The sequence below is a fragment of the Cnephaeus nilssonii genome (genome assembly GCF_951640355.1).
Source record: "Cnephaeus nilssonii genome assembly, chromosome: 5".
NCBI lineage: Eukaryota > Metazoa > Chordata > Mammalia > Chiroptera > Vespertilionidae > Cnephaeus > Cnephaeus nilssonii.
In genome coordinates this window covers 71,639,168-71,656,803 of record NC_137076.1, presented here as the reverse complement: position 1 = coordinate 71,656,803, position 17,636 = coordinate 71,639,168, and the positions used below count along the sequence as shown (strand labels likewise).

General features: G+C 62.5%; 1 protein-coding gene across 1 annotated transcript in view; it reads left to right on the top strand.

Moving 5' to 3' along the window:
• UNC5A (unc-5 netrin receptor A) overlaps positions 1 to 17,601 on the top strand; it is a 57,202-nt gene extending 39,601 nt beyond the window's left edge. Inside the window, exons 2-15 of the mRNA XM_079772960.1 lie at positions 2,748 to 2,969; positions 7,956 to 8,099; positions 8,331 to 8,434; positions 8,539 to 8,719; positions 9,943 to 10,107; positions 11,011 to 11,199; positions 11,303 to 11,605; positions 14,119 to 14,206; positions 14,452 to 14,620; positions 14,775 to 15,008; positions 15,107 to 15,256; positions 15,336 to 15,500; positions 16,144 to 16,322; positions 16,552 to 17,601. Of these exons, the coding sequence (XP_079629086.1) occupies positions 2,748 to 2,969; positions 7,956 to 8,099; positions 8,331 to 8,434; positions 8,539 to 8,719; positions 9,943 to 10,107; positions 11,011 to 11,199; positions 11,303 to 11,605; positions 14,119 to 14,206; positions 14,452 to 14,620; positions 14,775 to 15,008; positions 15,107 to 15,256; positions 15,336 to 15,500; positions 16,144 to 16,322; positions 16,552 to 16,717 (2,459 nt within the window). The 3' untranslated portion in view covers positions 16,718 to 17,601. The remainder of the gene's footprint in view (positions 1 to 2,747; positions 2,970 to 7,955; positions 8,100 to 8,330; positions 8,435 to 8,538; positions 8,720 to 9,942; positions 10,108 to 11,010; positions 11,200 to 11,302; positions 11,606 to 14,118; positions 14,207 to 14,451; positions 14,621 to 14,774; positions 15,009 to 15,106; positions 15,257 to 15,335; positions 15,501 to 16,143; positions 16,323 to 16,551) is intronic.
• Positions 17,602 to 17,636: the final 35 nt, after the last annotated feature.

The following is a 17,636-nucleotide window of genomic DNA, read 5'->3' as shown; positions in this document are numbered from 1 at the left end:
GGAGCGTTGGCCCTGTTGAAAGGATCACAGGTCACTTGACAGTGAGCATGCGCTGCTGGTGTAGTCTCTGATAGACAAGCACAGGATTCCTGCCAAAGAGAAGTACTCACCCTAGCGGCCTGCACCGTGGAGGGGAGAGACCTCAGGCTCACACTGGGCCTTCGTTCAGACGAGGGGCCTGACCGGACAGGGAGGTGTCAGGCAGGTTGCAGGTGCTGACCACAAGGGTGAAGGTCACACAGGGGCTCAGGGGCCAGAGGGGAAGGCAGTTCTGCCGCCCAGGCAGCTTCTGTAGCCCCTAGAGGACACCCAGCGGGGCCTGAATGCACCCCCACCCATGGCGGTGGAGTGTCCTTGCTGGAGGGCATAGCTGTAACCTAGAAGGTGCCCCTTGGGTTCTACCCAATAAAAGTCCCCCCACCGGGGTGGGGAGGGGCGGTCACACCAGTGTGGCATGACGGAGGCCCTGGAGAAGTGAGCTATGTCCCTTATTGGTCACAGTACATTTATTTTTCATTAGCAGTTAAATGTAGACATGAGGGATTGTGCTGGGTTCAGCAGGCGGCTGACGTGAGCAGTGCTTGGCGCCATGATCGATGGGGAGGCCGGAGGGCCACGCACCCACTCCCCGCCCACACCCCCAGCCAGGACCCCTGCCCACCCACCCCCAGCCAGTGGACAGGCACAGGCCATCACGTTGAGTCTCTGCAAGGTGAGGTCCCCGGCAGGCCCTGCCACTGGGGGCTCCCACCCGTTCTAGAGCCTGTGACCCCTGTCCCTGAGCCCCCTGCAGGCCCTGCTTGGGAGTGGGCTGAGATCCTGTGGCTTCCCCAATAAATGTCCGGAGAGGCCCCACTCCTAATCCATATCAGAAGCTCACCATCCAATTCATTCTCTAGACCTTGCAGCCGGAGCCGGATGCAGCCCTACCCTGGCCGAGCCTGCTGCCTGGGTCAGGGACTTGCAAGTGGCTGCTGAGTGCCAGTGAAAAGCAAATGTAATAACAAACGGGGCACGAGGCTGCTCCGAGACATTTTTTGAGTCCAGGGCCGGAGCTGGGGTGTCTGGGGACTCCCCTCGGGCCTCAGAGTCCCCAATTGTAAGATATCTAAATGACTTCTCTCTGCCCGCATCTCCGCCGCCCCCATCTTGAGGGCAAGGCACCTGCCAGCTCTTGCCTCAGTTTCCTCATCAGCCCGCACCCCTGAAGAGCTTGCTGTGCGGGTTCCTGAGCTGAGGGAGATGAACTTGGCCAACATCCGTGCAAAACCCCTGGGTATTGGCTGCAGCCAACGTTTACTGAGCACGCTCTGAGTGCTTGCTTTTTTTTTCCTTTTTTTTTTTCCCATTTCATCCTCAGAACCTAAGAATTGGGTACTATCTCCCTGTCCTTCGGGTGAGGAAAGAGGCTAGAGGGTTGGGGGCTTTCCTGAAGTCACACCAGGTTTCTCAGCCTCTCGGCAGGCATTCCCAGCTCACCCGCCTGGCCCAGGACGCCTATAGGACCAAGCGCAGATCCCCTCCCCCAAGTCACAGTCTTGGAGGGAGGGGGCCAACTCCCACCTTAGAAAGAGAGGGTCCCTGTGCAGGCAGGAGAGGACCACAAGGACGCTCCCTGGAGGCTGGGCCCAAGCACCAGGCGACAGGCCTCCTGCTAGAAGCCCTCTGTGAGTTTGGGGCTGCCTGTGGGAGGGCAGTGGAGCCAGGAGGCTGACCAGCCTCCATCGCACAGATGGCAAAACGGCAACTCGCCCAAGGTCACCACAGCAGGGAGCAGAATGGGCAGAGGCCCATGTGGACTGTGAGTGCGCGCTGGTGGGGACATCACTGCAGCCCTGAGGGGCCCGGCCGGCGGGGGGGGGGGGGGAGGGGGGTGGTGGGCAGCTGTGTGTGGAGCCTGAGGGTGCCCTCACTCCCTCCTCCCACTCCCCCACCCCCACCCTCTCAGGGGTCCTGCTGGTTTAGCAGCCTGTCACACCGCTGTGGGGTTTACCTCTGCCAAAGCCTCAGAGCCAATTACCTGTGTAATTAGCAACAAATGACTTGTGGGACGGTTGTGGTTTTCAGTTAAAATTAGAAGGAAACCCATATTCAGGTCTCCTTGAAGGATGGGACGTGGCCCAGGCCCCTCAGGCTCCCAGACACGCTCTCCTGGCTCCCATCCTGTCCCGGGCCACCCGCAGCCCGGGCCACCGCACCTGCCCTCCCCGGGGCCTCTCCTGTAAGCTGTGCCACCTCCCCTCCTTCATTCACTTGGTATGTTCTGAGCACCTACTGTGTGAGGGGCCAGGAATGGGGATCAACCCTGAAGCAACCCGGAGGCAGCCAGGGCAGCAGAGGAGGGGACTCCTACCCTGCTGGGGTCCCCTCCCTCCCTCCCTCCAGCTCTCCCCTGGGCCCCCACCCCCACCCCAGGGTAGAGGGTTGCCTCGCCAGATCCCAGAACTCCTGCCAGCGTGGAAATGAGCCTGACTACTGTCACCCTTGTCTCATTCCTTTTCTCCACCGTCTTCAGCTGGGGTGGGTGGGTGCTCTTCCCACAGGTTACAGAGGGGACACCGAGGCGGGCGGGGGCGGGGGGACATTTAGCATCTGGGCTGGTAGTGGCAACCTGCCTTCCTCCTCCCTCAGCCCCAGCAGCTGGCTTCCCATGGCCTGGCCCTGCCCCTGAATAGGCAGGGAACCCCCGGAGGACCCTGAAAGCCCAGCAGAGGCCTGGTTCACCTTCTGCCTTTGCCCTGCTGCAGGTGCCCAGCAGAATGCCACGGTGGCCAACCCGGTGCCCGGCGCCAACCCAGACCTGCTCCCCAACTTCCTGGTGGAGCCCGAGGACGTGTACATCGTCAAGAACAAGCCAGTGCTGCTGGTGTGCAAGGCCGTGCCCGCCACGCAGATCTTCTTCAAGTGCAACGGGGAGTGGGTGCGCCAGGTGGACCATGTGATTGAGCGCAGCACGGATGGGAGCAGCGGTGAGGCGGGGTGGGCGCAGGGCGGGCCGCAGGAAGGGGAGGCCCGCTGCAGCCTGCGAGCAGGAGGCCAGGGTGTACACGGGACTCCACTCCGAGGGCTTCCGCACGTACACCAGTGCCCGTCCTGGGAGTTCACCCCCAGACCTCACAGCCTGGTGGGGAGTAATAGGGAAGACCCTGAAAATGCCCTGGGAGCCGTGGAGAAGTGGGTCCCCACCGCTGTGTCAGCCCAGGCTGCCTGGGTAGCTGTGCCAGCAAAGAAAGGGGGTTTGGAGGGGGTGGATCCCAAATTATTGAAGAACTCAGGGACCGAACACTCTGGTTATTTAATGTTTGCATTCGTTCGTTTATTCATCCATTTACACATTCTCTGCGCACGCTCTCTGTGCTGGGGACACGGCCCCGCAGGGAGGGGGGCAGCATGGTGGCCCCGCAGGGAGGGGGGCAGCATGGTGGCCTCGCAGCAAGGCCCAGGGGCTGTGGCAGCGGAGGAGAGCAGGACTGAGGCTGCCTGGGGCGGTGACGTGGAAAAGGAGGGGATAGAACTGGTCAGGGAGAGAAAAGGGAAGGGTGTCCCAGGCAGGGGACCCAGCACAACAAAGGCTTGGAGGCAGATGGGCAGTGTGCAAGTCGGGGGTCAGCAGGAAAAGTGTGGGGTGCGCACAGGGGGCAGCGGTGTCATCCAGTAGCCTCACCCATTCGGCTCTGGCAGGAGGTCACAGTCCCATGGGATTTCCAGCTGCCATTAACATGGACAGAGCTATGGGTGACACTTGGGGGCCAGTGCGGGGGGGGGCGGGGGGGGCGGGCGCTGAAGGGAGGGGCAGATCCAGAGATGCTGAGGAGAGAGAGCCAGTGGACTTGGCTGAGCCGTGGAGAGAGGGGTTCCAGGGCCGGAAGCAGACCGGAGAAGTGCCCCTCTGTAGGAGACCTGCTCTTCCCCCAGGTTACAGAGGGGACACTGAGGCGGGCGGGGGGGACCTCACGCCCTGCCTCCAGCCTGGCCTTAGGGTGCTGGTGGGCAATGAGCAGGCCGGCGGCGCTGACACAGCCTCTCCTGCTCACTCACTCACCAGTGAAGCTCCTCTCCCCTCCCTTTGCCGTGGTGCTTCGTGGAGCACTCAGGCTGAGTCCTGAGCCCCTTCCCCCAGGGGCCTCAGCCAGCCCGAGGCAGCACACATTCCCTGTGGGTATGGCCACCAGTGTGAGGTCAGAGCGGCAGAGCAGCCGGGGACAGGAGGCTGTGCCCAGGATAATTCACGCTGATGCCCAGGCAGGCAGGGGACCGCGGGCCCATAGAGGTGACCCCGCTCCAGGCAGGAGCCGCTGGGTGACCCAGGAAGGATCCCAGAAAAGAGTACCATCCAAGCTTCATCTTAGGACCAACCTGGAGCCAGCATTTCCCAGGCCAAGGACCGGAAGTGCTGGTGTGAGAATGGCGGGCTGGCGGTGGGGCCAGATGGGGGCGGGAGAAGTGGGCTGTGGCTAGACTGGCACTGTGGGAAGGTGGTGCCGGGCCGAGGCAGGCTGGAGGGGGGTAACTCCTGCCCAGAGGACAGGAAGCTCTCACAGTACTCTGCCCGGGTTTAGGCTGAGTGTGATCCAGTCCTCAGAACCAGCCTGTCGGTCGGATAGAGATGGGATGGAGGCCTTGGCTCTGACTCCTACGGGCCCCAAAAGGGCTCTAACCAGGCATCTGGCCCACAGAACTCACCTCCCATTCTCCCAGGGCCAGCGGGGGCTGGCCTTCTTCCCTGCAAGCATCGGCACCCCCACCCCCAGCGATTCCTGCCCAGGCCTTTGAGCCCAGCAGTGCCCCGGCCTAAGGGCGCCTGCTGCTGGCAGCTCTCTTCCTTCAGTCCTCGGGCGTTAACTGAGCACCTGCTCTGTGCCGGGCCTGGATTGGGTGCTAGGAAGTCGGCCTCCATGGGAGGGGGTGGAGAAGGTCGGTGATCTCTGTGGCCCAAGAGAGTCCCTGGCGCCATCAGCACCTCCCAGAGCCAGAGCCTCTGCTCACATTACCCGGCAGCGGTGCCAGAACCCTCCTGCCCACGTGGCAGCTTTAGGGCTCACATTGTCCCCGTGGGAGAGTCTGCCTTCCCTAGGGCAAGTCCCCTCCCTCCCTGAGCCTCAGTTTCCTCATCTGTAAATGGGGATGAGGAGGGCCGCTTGCACGCTGGAGAGGGAAGCCATGCGATCTCATACACCCAGTCAGAGCCCAGCTTCAGGCCTTTCCTCCCCACCCCATGCCCAGGGCCTGTGCGGCTTTTTGCGTGAGTCCTCCCACTGCTGTGGCGGGTCCCCCAGGGAAAGGACAGGTGAGGAGGAGGAAGCCCCCGCCAGAGACCTGCCTTTCCTCGGCCTTGAGGGTCTGTCCTAGAACCCCTGGAAGGCCCCAGGCAGCCCCTGCTGCTCCCAGCCTCCCCCTCTTTGTCTCCTGCTATCACGAGGTCTGGAATCCATGGCTTAGCTGAGTCCCAGGCCCAGCACACATGCTGAGGGCCCACAGCCCCCAACAGACTCTGCTGGCCTTGCCCCTTCCAGCCAGCCAGAGCAGCAGACAGGTCCCACCCCTAACCCCCAGGACCCTCACCTGCCCTGAGCATCTGACCTCAGGTCTTCCATGGCCAGCACATCTGAATTTTCATTGGTCTTGTTGATTTCTCAACGCAGAGCCATTGAGTGCTTTGAAGCTCAGAGATAGGCTTCCCTTACTTGCCCACAAACACATGCCGTGGCACCATGCAGGCCACAGAGCAGACCCTGACCCAGAACATTCTGTGCTCAGGCAGGTAGGGCAGTGATCAGAGGTCAGCCCATTCCTGTGTGGGACTGAGGTGGCTGGGCGGACACCCCAGGAGAGAGCACCCTGTTCCCCCCTCACTTGCCCACATTCCCAAATCAGGAGACCAGGGTTAGGGACCAAAGCCGGAAAACCCTCAACCCAACCCTGCTGATGCTGGAAAAGCCTGAAATGTTTGAAGCCAAGAGTTGGAGTCCAGTCTGGGGGTGTAAACTTTATTGTTACATAAATTGATTGGTTATTAGACACAGATTGGTGAGAACCTGAGCCCAAACTTGGCCTCAGAGTCCCCACCCCCACCCTGCCAATCCTCTACTTCCCATAAATACTCAGCCCACTCTCCCCCCTCCCCGTCTCCCCACATGCCCCCTGCTCGCACCCCACACTCTCCTGGGCCCTGTCCCTCCCCGAGGCTGGCATCTGCTCACAGTTACCAGGCAGGTGCAGACAGCCGTGCCCAGAAACTGCTCCCAGGATCCAGGCTGCTCCGTGATTTGCAGGGACACAGGCACAGCCCCTCACCTCATGGTCAGGGCAGAGTCTGAGTCTCCCCTGGGGCCCAGCGCCTTCCTGGAGCTTGTGGGGTTCCAGGGCGCTGCCTGGAAGTGGGACATGGAGGACAAACTTGGCCCTCGTTTACGGCAGCAGGAAGGAGCCGAGGAGGTGGCAGGACAGGAGTGGGAGGAGGCAGGGAGAAAGAAATAGGCACGCTTAAATTTAGTGCTGTTCTCCCAGGCTGACTTGCGGGTGGTGCGTGAGCTCCCCCACCCCATACAGGCTGGAGTGGCCCGCCCCTAGACCTGTCTGCCCAGAGAGAAAAACTCCCCAGTTCAGAATGTTCTGGAGGTCTGCGCCCCTGAGTGTGTGCATGGCTTCTACTGAGATGCTTCAAGACTCGGTGTGCTTGAAAGGTGGCTGGTGCCCAGGGCCCCCCATACACAGACCCTGTGAGAGACCCTCTGTTCTCAGCCCTCACCACACCCCCCCAGAGAACCCCAGAGAATGACCTCAGGCAGAGGTGACACTGTCCCCCAATCTCCTGTGAGAACTAGCCAGAGGCAGGGCGAGTGATAGGGACCGAGGTGGGAGCTGCGGGCTCGTGAGGAGGGTGTGGGCAGGGGTCAGGGAGACACGGTTAGAGAAATTAAGAGAGAAAACAGCCTCCCTGCTCAGCTGGACGGCCGCTCCTCCTGCAATGCGGCCCTAATTGAATTTCTCTGTTAACAATGGAAACACATTGCTGCCCGGCCTCTCTCCCTCTTTCTGATAAGCCGCTGACCCGAGGGAAATTGGGGTCAGAAGGAGGAGAAATTGGAAACAAACGGTCTTTTCTCACTCCTGGGACATTGGTTTTGGCCCAGCGCCAGGAGGCTGAGGGCTGCTGTCCCCTCTTCTGGGTCCTCAGAAGGTCTGGGCCCTCCTCGTACCCCCACTCCCCGGGTCCCAGTGTGGCCGAGGACAGGGGCCTGCGTCCATTCTTGAGAGAGGTCCTCTAGCTCAGCTGGTGCAGAGCAGCCTCCCCCTGTGGGCCACCCCCTCACCCTTGCAGACACTTCTCCCTATGGCCTGGGTCCTCCCAGCCCACCCAGGGTGACTACAGGACACCCTCAACATGCATTGGATTCCGATAGCCATGAGCCTGTTTCGTCGCCCATAGTAGGAGCAGTGCGGTCCAGGGCTCGGATGGGATGGATGGGATGTGTGGAAGATAACAGCCAGCATGTGGGAATGGCTTGCTAAGCCCAGGGGTCTATTATCATACTAGGCAATGGGTGCAATTATACTGTTAATAGCTGCTATTATGTTATCACATGTCAGGATCCACCTGCTAACCCCCAGGGAGCTGAGCCAGATCCTTCCTCACCCTTTTACCCACAAAGCCCTCGGGCTGGCCAGTCTGCCACACCCCTTCTTCCTGGGGTCCTGGGAGGCCAGCCCCAGCTTCCAGAAGCCCTGGTAAGGGCATTTCTGTAAGTGACTCCGGGAGACAGGCCCCTGGGGAATGGAGTACAAAGAATGGAAACGCTAAGAACCAACTCCTAGCTTTCGGGGCATACACGCTGAGCTCCCGTGGGTCCCCAGAGTTCCCTCCAGGTTGAGAGTTGCCCTGCTGTCTGCTCTGGCCTGGAACAGGGAGGTCAGTGTGGCCCTGGGCCCTGGCTACCCACACCTCCCGTCCCCAGGCCTGCCTGCCATGGAGGTCCGCATCAATGTCTCGAGGCAGCAGGTGGAGAAGGTGTTTGGGCTGGAGGAGTACTGGTGCCAGTGCGTGGCCTGGAGCTCCTCAGGCACCACCAAGAGCCAGAAGGCCTACATCCGAATAGCCTGTGAGTCCAGGGCCCTGCCCTCCGGTGGGGGTGGCCCAAGGGTGTCACCGGGGAGGGGGTCCTGTCAGAAAGCCTCAGGTCCTGCCTTGATGGGAGGAAGAGCCACCCCATAACCACTGGGCACTTGGCACCTCCTTCTGCCATGTGTCATGGCTCCTGTGGGACCGGGGACAGCGGGCCAGGCTGACGAGCACGAGGCACCCAGGCTGGAGGACACCCTTGTTCTTCCAGATTTGCGCAAGAACTTCGAGCAGGAGCCGCTGGCCAAGGAGGTGTCCCTGGAGCAGGGTATCGTGTTGCCCTGCCGCCCGCCGGAGGGCATCCCCCCGGCAGAGGTGAGGGGACTCCCAAGCTCAGGTCCTGCCTGCCCAGCCCCCAGGCTGAGCCCCAGGGACTGCTCTCACTCGGGGCTGTGCAGTGGTGTGGCTCCCTTCCCCAGGTGGAGTGGCTCCGGAACGAGGACCTGGTGGACCCGTCCCTGGACCCCAACGTGTACATCACCCGGGAGCACAGCCTGGTGGTGCGACAGGCACGCCTGGCCGACACGGCCAACTACACCTGCGTGGCCAAGAACATCGTCGCGCGACGCCGCAGCGCCTCCGCTGCTGTCATCGTCTATGGTGGGCCCCGGCACTGGCGGGGGAGGGAGAGGCTCGGAAGCTGTCCTCGGGGGTGGCACTGTGACTGGCCCCCCGGGGAGGCAGGGCCAGGCGGGCCAGGCTGTGGGCTGACTGGGAAGGGCAGGGGCCTTACTGTGCCTATCGGGGAGCCGAAGGGTGTGTCTGGGCGAAGGTGCGGGGTGGGCCGGTCACCTGTAGTCACACCATCCCCTGGCTGACTTGTGGGCAGGGAGCACTGTGCAGGAGATGAGGGTTCAGAGGGAGACTAGGAAGGTGGCCTTGGGCGGGAAGTAGTGTTCTGGGCACCCCCAGGAGCAGGCAGAGGGAGGGGATGCAGGAGTTGCCCCTCTGAAGGCTGGGGTCTGCGCTGGAGGGGCCTGGGAGCTGCACGTGAGGACTGGCCGCCCTAGTGTCCGCAGCACCTGCTGGTGGAAGGAGGGGCAGTTGGCACAGTGTGGCCTCCCCTCCGGGGCTTCCCCTCCGGCCCCCCTGCCCTGGTCCCTGGGCCAGCATGTCTGAGGAAGCCCCCGCTCCCTGACCCCAGTCCTTCTCTGTCCGGCCAGTGAACGGTGGGTGGTCGACGTGGACCGAGTGGTCCGTCTGCAGCGCCAGCTGTGGGCGCGGCTGGCAGAAACGGAGCCGGAGCTGCACCAACCCGGCGCCTCTCAACGGGGGCGCCTTCTGTGAGGGGCAGAATGTCCAGAAAACAGCCTGCGCCACCCTGTGCCCAGGTACCAGCAGCTGCCGCCTCCTGCATCGCTCCTCACCTCGCCATCTCCGTGCCCTGGCTCCATCACACCCACCAGCCTGCCCCCCATGGCTCCATCCCACCCGCCCGCACGCAGGGCCAGGCTCAGTCCAAGGCCAGGATGGGGTTCAGTGTGATGGAGGCAGGGCTCGGTCCATGTCCGGCTCAGTCTCGGCAGAGGGTCTGAGCCCCAGAGTCTCAGGTACAGTCAGGGCAGGTGCAGTCAGTGGGGCAAGGGCAGGGCTCGGCCGGGGGCGCCCACACGGCCCCAGGGCCACAGCGGCCCCCTGGTGAGGGTAGAGCCAAACAGGCAGGTGTCATTGCGCCTCCCATCATTAGCATGTGTCATCCAGGCCAGCTGGGCACCAGAGGGTGTGCAGGGTGGGCCTCCCTGGCCCTGGCCTTGCACCCGGAGCCTGAGCTGGCTCCCCAGGCTGACAGCGTCATCTCCTCTCCCTGTGTCTGTCTCCCCTAGTGGACGGCAGCTGGAGCCCGTGGAGCAAGTGGTCGGCCTGTGGGCTTGACTGCACCCACTGGCGGAGCCGCGAGTGCTCTGACCCAGCACCCCGCAACGGAGGCGAGGAGTGCCGGGGTGCTGACCTGGACACCCGAAACTGCACCAGCGACCTCTGCGTGCACAGTGAGTCCTCTGCCCTGGGAGTCCGCTTGAGTTTGCCAGGACCGGCCCTGCCCAGCTCCAGGGAGGTGGTGGCTCAGGGATTTAGTCCCCTGCCACGGGCTGCACCCCCTCTCCAAAGCTCAGGACCCTCGGGGACTCCCCTCATAAACAGCCACACGTGTGCCCCTGCACACCCCAGTACATCCCTCGTCTCCCCCAAAACATGCACACTTTTGAGCTTTTACTGTGCACATGCCCCCCTCCCCCTCTCCTGAAGCTTCACCTCCTCCCTGTCCCCCAAGTGCACAGGCAAGTCCATTGGGGACACCAGGCCTGTGAGGCCTGTTAATTACAAGGCCATAACTAACAATTAAAGATCTCTGTTGGATTTTTTCTCTAGAACACACCCTCCCCCATTCTTTCAATTAAAAACCTAATTATCTGTGTCAATTCCTTTCTGATGGACATTTCTTCCATTATGCAAAGCCCTTCTAAAATCAATACGGCTTCCTCTGGGCAGTCAATCACCCTCCCCAGCCGCGCCCCAGGCCTGGAGAGGCAGGCGAGGAGAAGAGCCCTGGCAGGGACCAGAGGGGCAGACCCCCCAGGAAGCAGATCACATGCTCTGGGGGGTCCCAGGAGCTCCCCACAGCTTCAGCTGCCCTGGGCCCCAGGAGAGGGGGTTCAGTCCAGCAGCCCCATCCAAGGCCGTCTGGGGAAGTGTCTCTTCTGGGGATCAGCAGCGTCCGCCTGAATCGAGCCTGTGAGGGGTGTGATTTGCTCCGTGACACACAAGGTGGTGGCAGATGCAGGGCGGGGATGCATGCATGCTGACTCCCTGCTCCCGCGCCAGCATCCGCTGCCCAATAGTGCTGATGCCCAAGGAGTGGGAACCGCTGACCTCTCCCTCCCCACCTCCTGCAGCTGCTTCTGGGCCAGAGGACGTGGCCCTCTACGTGGGCCTCGTCGCCGTGGCCGTGTGTCTCCTCCTGCTGCTGCTCGTCCTCATCCTCGTTTATTGCCGTAAGAAGGAGGGGCTGGACTCAGATGTGGCCGACTCCTCCATCCTCACCTCCGGCTTCCAGCCCGTCAGCATCAAGCCCAGCAAAGCAGGTGTGGTGCCTCTGCCCCCAGCTCCCGCCCTGGGCCCCATGCCAGGGGCCACCGGGCCGGGCCACCCTCAGTGCCACTCCCTGAGTCTGCCTTTATCCTGCAGACAATCCCCATCTGCTCACCATCCAGCCAGACCTCAGCACCACCACCACCACCTACCAGGGCAGCCTGTGTCCCCGGCAGGATGGGCCCAGCCCCAAGTTCCAGCTAACCAATGGGCACCTGCTCAGCCCGCTGAGTGGCGGCCGCCACACGCTGCACCACAGCTCGCCCACCTCGGAGGCCGAGGACTTTGTCTCCCGCCTGTCCACCCAGAACTACTTCCGCTCCCTGCCGCGAGGCATCAGCAACATGGCCTATGGGACTTTCAACTTCCTCGGGGGCCGGCTGATGATCCCTCATACAGGTGGGAAGGGCCCCAAAGTGCTCGGGGAGCTCTAAGAGGCAAGACTAGCATCCGTATCCCTCCTATGCCACTCAGCCTCACCCCAAATGCGGAGCCAGGCCAACAAGGAAAGGAGGTTGAGTCTGGGAGACAACCCAGGTGTGGCCGACAGTGGGGCTGACACTGAGGCCGTGGCCAGAGCTGTCTCCCTCCTGTGGCCTGGGGCACAGGACTTCTGTCCCTTCGTGTACACCGCCAGTCGACATGTGCCGGCTCCAGGAGGGCCCTGGGCTCCGAGGTGGGACAGGTGAAGAAATAGCAGAAGACAAGCGCCCGGACAGGGGGCTCCCTCCACCCACCACCTCACAGAACCCCTCTGCCAGGCTCTCTGAGACACCTCGATAAAAAATCCACAGACCTTCTCCATGGGCATCTTTCAAAGGAGCTTCGTACCTCTGGTGTGGTTGGCCACTCCCACCCTGAAACTCTCTCTTCCCTCGGCTTAGGTGACCTCACATAGCCCTGGGTTTCTGGTCCCTTTTCAGCTGCTCCGGGTGCCTGTTCCCAAACGTAGGTGTTCTTCAGAGCTCCCTCCTGGCACCCTCTCCCACTCCATGGCTCTAATCGCCAAGTCTGTGCAAGATCACTCCCACTCCTAATCCCCAGCCACAGTTCTCCTGGGCGACAGAATCCTACACCCAGCTGCCTGCTGGGCAGCTCCATCTGGAAGTCTCACATTCTTGTGGCCAAAACAGCACCGTCTCCCACCCTCCCCCACAACCTCCTGCTTCCCGGCTTTCCCCACCTCAGGGACAGCACAGTCGAGTCAGAAACTGGAGGTCACCTTGACCTCCTGCTCTTCTTCACTTGCACCCTCATCTCTACACCAGCTTCAGTCACACACCCATCTCATCATTCTTCCTCCTCAAATGTTCCTGCACCCCACTGCTCCTCGTCTTCCCGCTGCCTCTCCTGGCCCTGACCACCACACCTACCTGCCATCGGGTCACAGCTCCAGGCATTCGCCCAGTGCAGGCACACTCTTCGCCATGTCCCCCTCCTTTCCAGGGCTTCCCAATGCCCCCTGCAAAGCCCACGTGACAAGGCCACAATGTCCCCTTCCCTGCTGGCCAACTGTGGTGGCCTCTTTCCTCCTGAGGAAGCTTCTGCACATGGCGGCCACGGTGGGCTCCCAGCACCCCCACACACACGCGATCCCTCTCCCCCGCACCAGGCCTTGGCCTGGCAGCTCTCCCTCTCTGTGCTTCGTGTCTCTGCCATAGGGATGAGGTGAGGTGGTCCGTGCCAAGCTCTGAGGAAGGGGCAGACACACATGGGTGTTCAGTGACCATTGTGGGGTGTCTGCCCCCGCGCCCAGGACTCTACTGCCATCCATCTTGTTCACCCCACTGGCTGGGTGCTTCTTGAGAGCAGGGCCCGTGGTTTTGCCTCACCTTCCTGAGTACCTGTCCTGGGAATGCAGGTGTGTTCACACTCAGCCTCTGGGACTGTCACCAACGCCAGGAGCCGGTCCCAGGAGGCAGCGCGGGCCGGTGAAGGGAGCAGTAGCTGTGAGCACTCCACCACTGGCTCCCCTCTCCTGGTCTCGGTCCCTGGGAAATGGTGACAGTCCAGCCGGCACAGCCAGTCGCCCACTCTGGAGAGCATGCCTGTGTCTTCAGATTTGGTGGGACAGTCATAGAATTGTTCTCCCTCTTCTAATATAGAGGCTCCCTGTCCTAAAAGTGCAGGAAGGTGGGGCACGACCACCCCTCGCCATCCCCAGAGCAACTTCCCAGCCCCTCCTGCCTCCCCTGGAACCACCCCTCCCTCAGCAGGCGCTTTCTGATGCTGCCCCTGCGAGACGCTGGGGCAGGGGCGACTCAGCCAGACAGCAGGACACATGTGCATTGGCTCCCAGGCCCAGGAGGGCTATCAAAGCGGGCAAGGTTGTTCAAGGCCCCGGCCCCACCTGTAGTGGGCCATTGTCCAAGTCATGCATGGTGGCAGAGAGCTGCCATCCCCAGAGGCGGCCAGGGCCCGTGGAGGTGGGGGGGTCGTGAGCAGGGGAGGAGGGTGGGGCACCCAGACAGAGGCAGCTCCGGGCAGTGGTCCCAGAACAGCGAGTAGGCACCTCAGGCTGGGCTGGAGATGCTGCTGGGAAGGCAGTTGGGGCCAGAGGTGAAAGACCTTACATGCCAGGCCAGGGAGCTAGACTTCATCTCGTAGGAGTAAAGGGAAGGCTTTAAGCAGGGCAAGGGGAGGTGGGTACCGCAGACCTGGCACCTTTTGTCTCAGTGTTTTCTGTGCCCAGGCTAACGGCATGCTTTGCCACCCAAGTGTCTTTGAGCAGCTCTCGTGGGGTCTCTGTGATTCCGCTTCGTGCTGTGGATAGTGGAGCAGTCCCTGTGGCACCGCTGTCCCCAGGCCAGGCTGGCACCGATCAGTCCTCCAAGGGAGACTCATAGAGGGGCTGGCAGTGCTCGGTGTCTCTGCAGCCTGGTAAGCCCGGCCCTCCTCCCGCTCTGTCACAGGGATCAGCCTCCTCATCCCCCCAGATGCCATACCCCGTGGGAAGATCTACGAGATCTACCTCACGCTGCACAAGCCGGAGGACGTGAGGTGTGGGCGTGGGCCCTGCAGCTGAGGCTGGGTGGGTCCCCCTGCCTGCAGTCACCAGGAAGCCACCTGCCCAACCACTGCTGGGCCTTGTCTGGCCTGGCCTGAGGGGGATCCGGGGAAGAGCTGCCCTTAAGCTCAAACCAGCTCTGCTCCTGACCCCAGGGGCCACTGCCCTGCCCCGTCCCACCCAGTCCAGGGTGGTCCATTGATGCCTTTCCCTCCCCACCTGTTTTTCCCCACTTGAGGTTGCCCCTAGCCGGCTGTCAGACCCTGCTGAGTCCCATCGTTAGCTGCGGGCCCCCCGGAGTCCTGCTCACCCGGCCTGTCATCCTTGCTATGGACCATTGCGGGGAGCCTAGCCCTGAGAGCTGGAGCCTGCGCCTCAAGAAGCAGTCCTGCGAGGGCAGCTGGGAGGTGAGCCCCACTGCCCACCCAAGGGAGCCAACACAGGCCTCCGAGTGGAGCCTGGCTTCCCACCTGGCCCTTGAGCCAGGTCCCTGTCCCCTGTCTCTGGCCACCCCTCAGGGCTGCATTTGGCATGAGTTGACCCATCGGGCCCTACCCGCAGGACGTGTTGCACCTGGGTGAGGAGGCGCCCTCCCACCTCTACTACTGCCAGCTGGAGGCCGGCACCTGCTACATCTTCACCGAGCAGCTGGGCCGCTTTGCCCTCGTGGGAGAGGCCCTCAGTGTGGCCGCTGCCAAGCGCCTCAAGCTGCTGCTGTTTGCCCCCGTGGCCTGCACCTCCCTAGAGTACAACATCCGAGTCTACTGCCTACAGGACACCCGAGATGCACTCAAGGTACCGCCCAGCCCCACCCTGTGCACCTGGCCCTGAGGGCTGAGGTACAGGGGGCTCTCCCAGCCCCCAGGCTCAGCTGACCACCTGTGGCTCTGCAGGAGGTGGTGCAGCTGGAGAAGCAGCTGGGTGGACAGCTGATCCAGGAACCTCGTGTCCTGCACTTGAAGGACAGTTACCACAACCTGCGCCTGTCTATCCACGACGTGCCCAGCTCCCTGTGGAAGAGCAAGCTCCTCGTCAGCTACCAGGTGAGGGCGCTCAAGGTGCCTGGAGCCGGGCCCACCAGCCACAGGCACCCCTGACACTGCCCCTCTACTTCCCCGTCAGGAGATCCCCTTTTATCACATCTGGAATGGCACACAGCAGTACCTGCACTGCACCTTCACCTTGGAGCGTGTCAGCCCCAGCACCAGTGACCTGGCCTGCAAGGTGTGGGTGTGGCAGGTGGAGGGTGACGGGCAGAGCTTCAACATCAACTTCAACATCACCAAGGTGGGCAGGAAGGGTATCGGCACTGCCATAACGTGGGCCACACCCCCAGGCCCGCCCTGACACCTCCTCCTAGAAACCAGAAACCACTTGGCCTCTTCCTCTGAGTCTCCAGGGAGAGGTGCAGGTGCAAGTAGACAGATGCAGACAGATGCAGACAGGTGCCGTGGGACTGACTTGGGAAGGGACTGAAGAGGATGTGGGAGCAGCAGGAAGGAGAGGTGGGACAGCCTGGGCTTCCCTGAGGAGGGACTCTGTCCTGGGCCTCAAAGGATCAGTAAGAGTTAGGCAGGCAGCAGCGAGGGCAGGGCAGCGTTTCTGGCAGTGGGCACTGAGTTCAAGGACACAGGCGGTGAGAGGAACACAGTGGATCCTGTGTTCAGCAGAGGCTGAGGAAGGGGGGGGTAAGGTCAGGGCTGGTGGGGAGGAGGAGGGGAAGGAGGCCAGATAGCTCCGGTGCTCGCTGGCTGTGTGACTTTGGCAGGTCATTACACCTGAGCCCCAGTGGGGGTGCCCAGGAAGCATGATATCATGTGGTGCTGTGCTCTAAGGTGGTTTGGGCGCTCCCCCAGGAGGTTGCCATGGGCTTGGACCAGGGCAAGTTCTAACAGTCATCTTCACCCCTTTGCCACTCCCCTTCCCCCAGGACACAAGATTCATGGAGCTGCTGGCTCTGGAGAGTGAAGGGGGGGTCCCAGCCCTAGTGGGCCCCAGTGCCTTCAAGATCCCCTTCCTCATTCGGCAGAAGATCATTACCAGCCTGGACCCACCCTGTAGCCGAGGTGCCGACTGGCGGACTCTGGCCCAGAAACTCCACCTGGACAGGTGCATGGGAGATGGGCGGGAGGGGAGGGGTGCAAAGGCCACCTGCAGTCCAGCCTGGCAGGGTGGGATGGGTGGGGTGGACAGGACACTCAGTGGGGCCTGTGGCCCATCCGCCAGCAGCCAGGGCATCCAGTATGGTTGACAGAGGGGTGGGCTGGGGGGCAGGAGGCAGTAGCCTGCAGTGAGGCCAGGCCACTAATGGCCTCCCTTCCTCCCCTTCTCTCCACAGCCATCTCAGCTTCTTTGCCTCCAAGCCCAGCCCCACAGCCATGATCCTCAACCTGTGGGAGGCAAGGCACTTCCCCAATGGCAACCTCAGCCAGCTGGCGGCAGCAGTGGCCGGACTGGGCCAGCCAGACGGCGGCCTCTTCACAGTGTCGGAGGCTGAATGCTGAGGCCAGCCAGGCCCCCAACACCTACACTCTCACCAGCTTTGGGACCGACCAGGGACAGGCAGAAGCCGGACAGGGCCCTCCCCCACACCAGGGAGCTGTGTGGACAGGCCCCTCCTGGTGAACGCTGTCTCTTCACACTGGCCCTTCAGACCCTGCCCACGCTCCCGCCCCTCCAGGGCCTGCCAGGCCAGGCTGGCACTGCCCCTGCCCCCAGGGCCCAGGCTGGACAGTGCCAAAAGCCAGCCCAGGCCCAACCCGTGTGTGTGTGTGTGTTTGTGTGTGGTGCTACCTCTCCCCCCGCCCCTGGCCGGGGACCGCACACGCACAGCATGTGTGCACACACTGGGCTCGGGACGCACCCTGGAGCTCCTGCCTGAGCTGGACCTTATGCAAACATTCCTGTGCCTGCTGGGTAGGGGCACGTCTGAGGGGCCCGGCTCCAAGCCTGTGGGACTGAGGGCCACAGCCGGATGGGGGGCGGCCCCTGGATTCAGGCACACGACCCCCACACGGGCATGTGCCCACGCATGTCTCGTGTGTCATATCACCGGCTTCCCCCTCCCCCGCACACATGTCATGCTGTACACCAGGAGGCCACTCACATCTCTCACGCCCAGTATCAGTCCACATCTGCCTCTCACATGCTGCCCTTCTCCCACCCACCCAGGGACATCCAAGGCTCCTCCCTGATCCTCCCCCTCCCCCACCAAGAGGAGCCCTGCCCGACGGGGCGTGTGAATATGCAACGGGAGTCCTGGGCTGGACAATGGCGAGTGTGCGTGCCGTGGCGTGCCCGCTCCTGGGGCCTGTCGTGTGAAGCTCGTGCCCTGACTCTGTCTTAAGTGCATTCACGCACTTACACTTGGCCTTATGTACACAGCCTTGCCCGGCCGCCGGGGCGCGTAGGGATTTTAGCGGA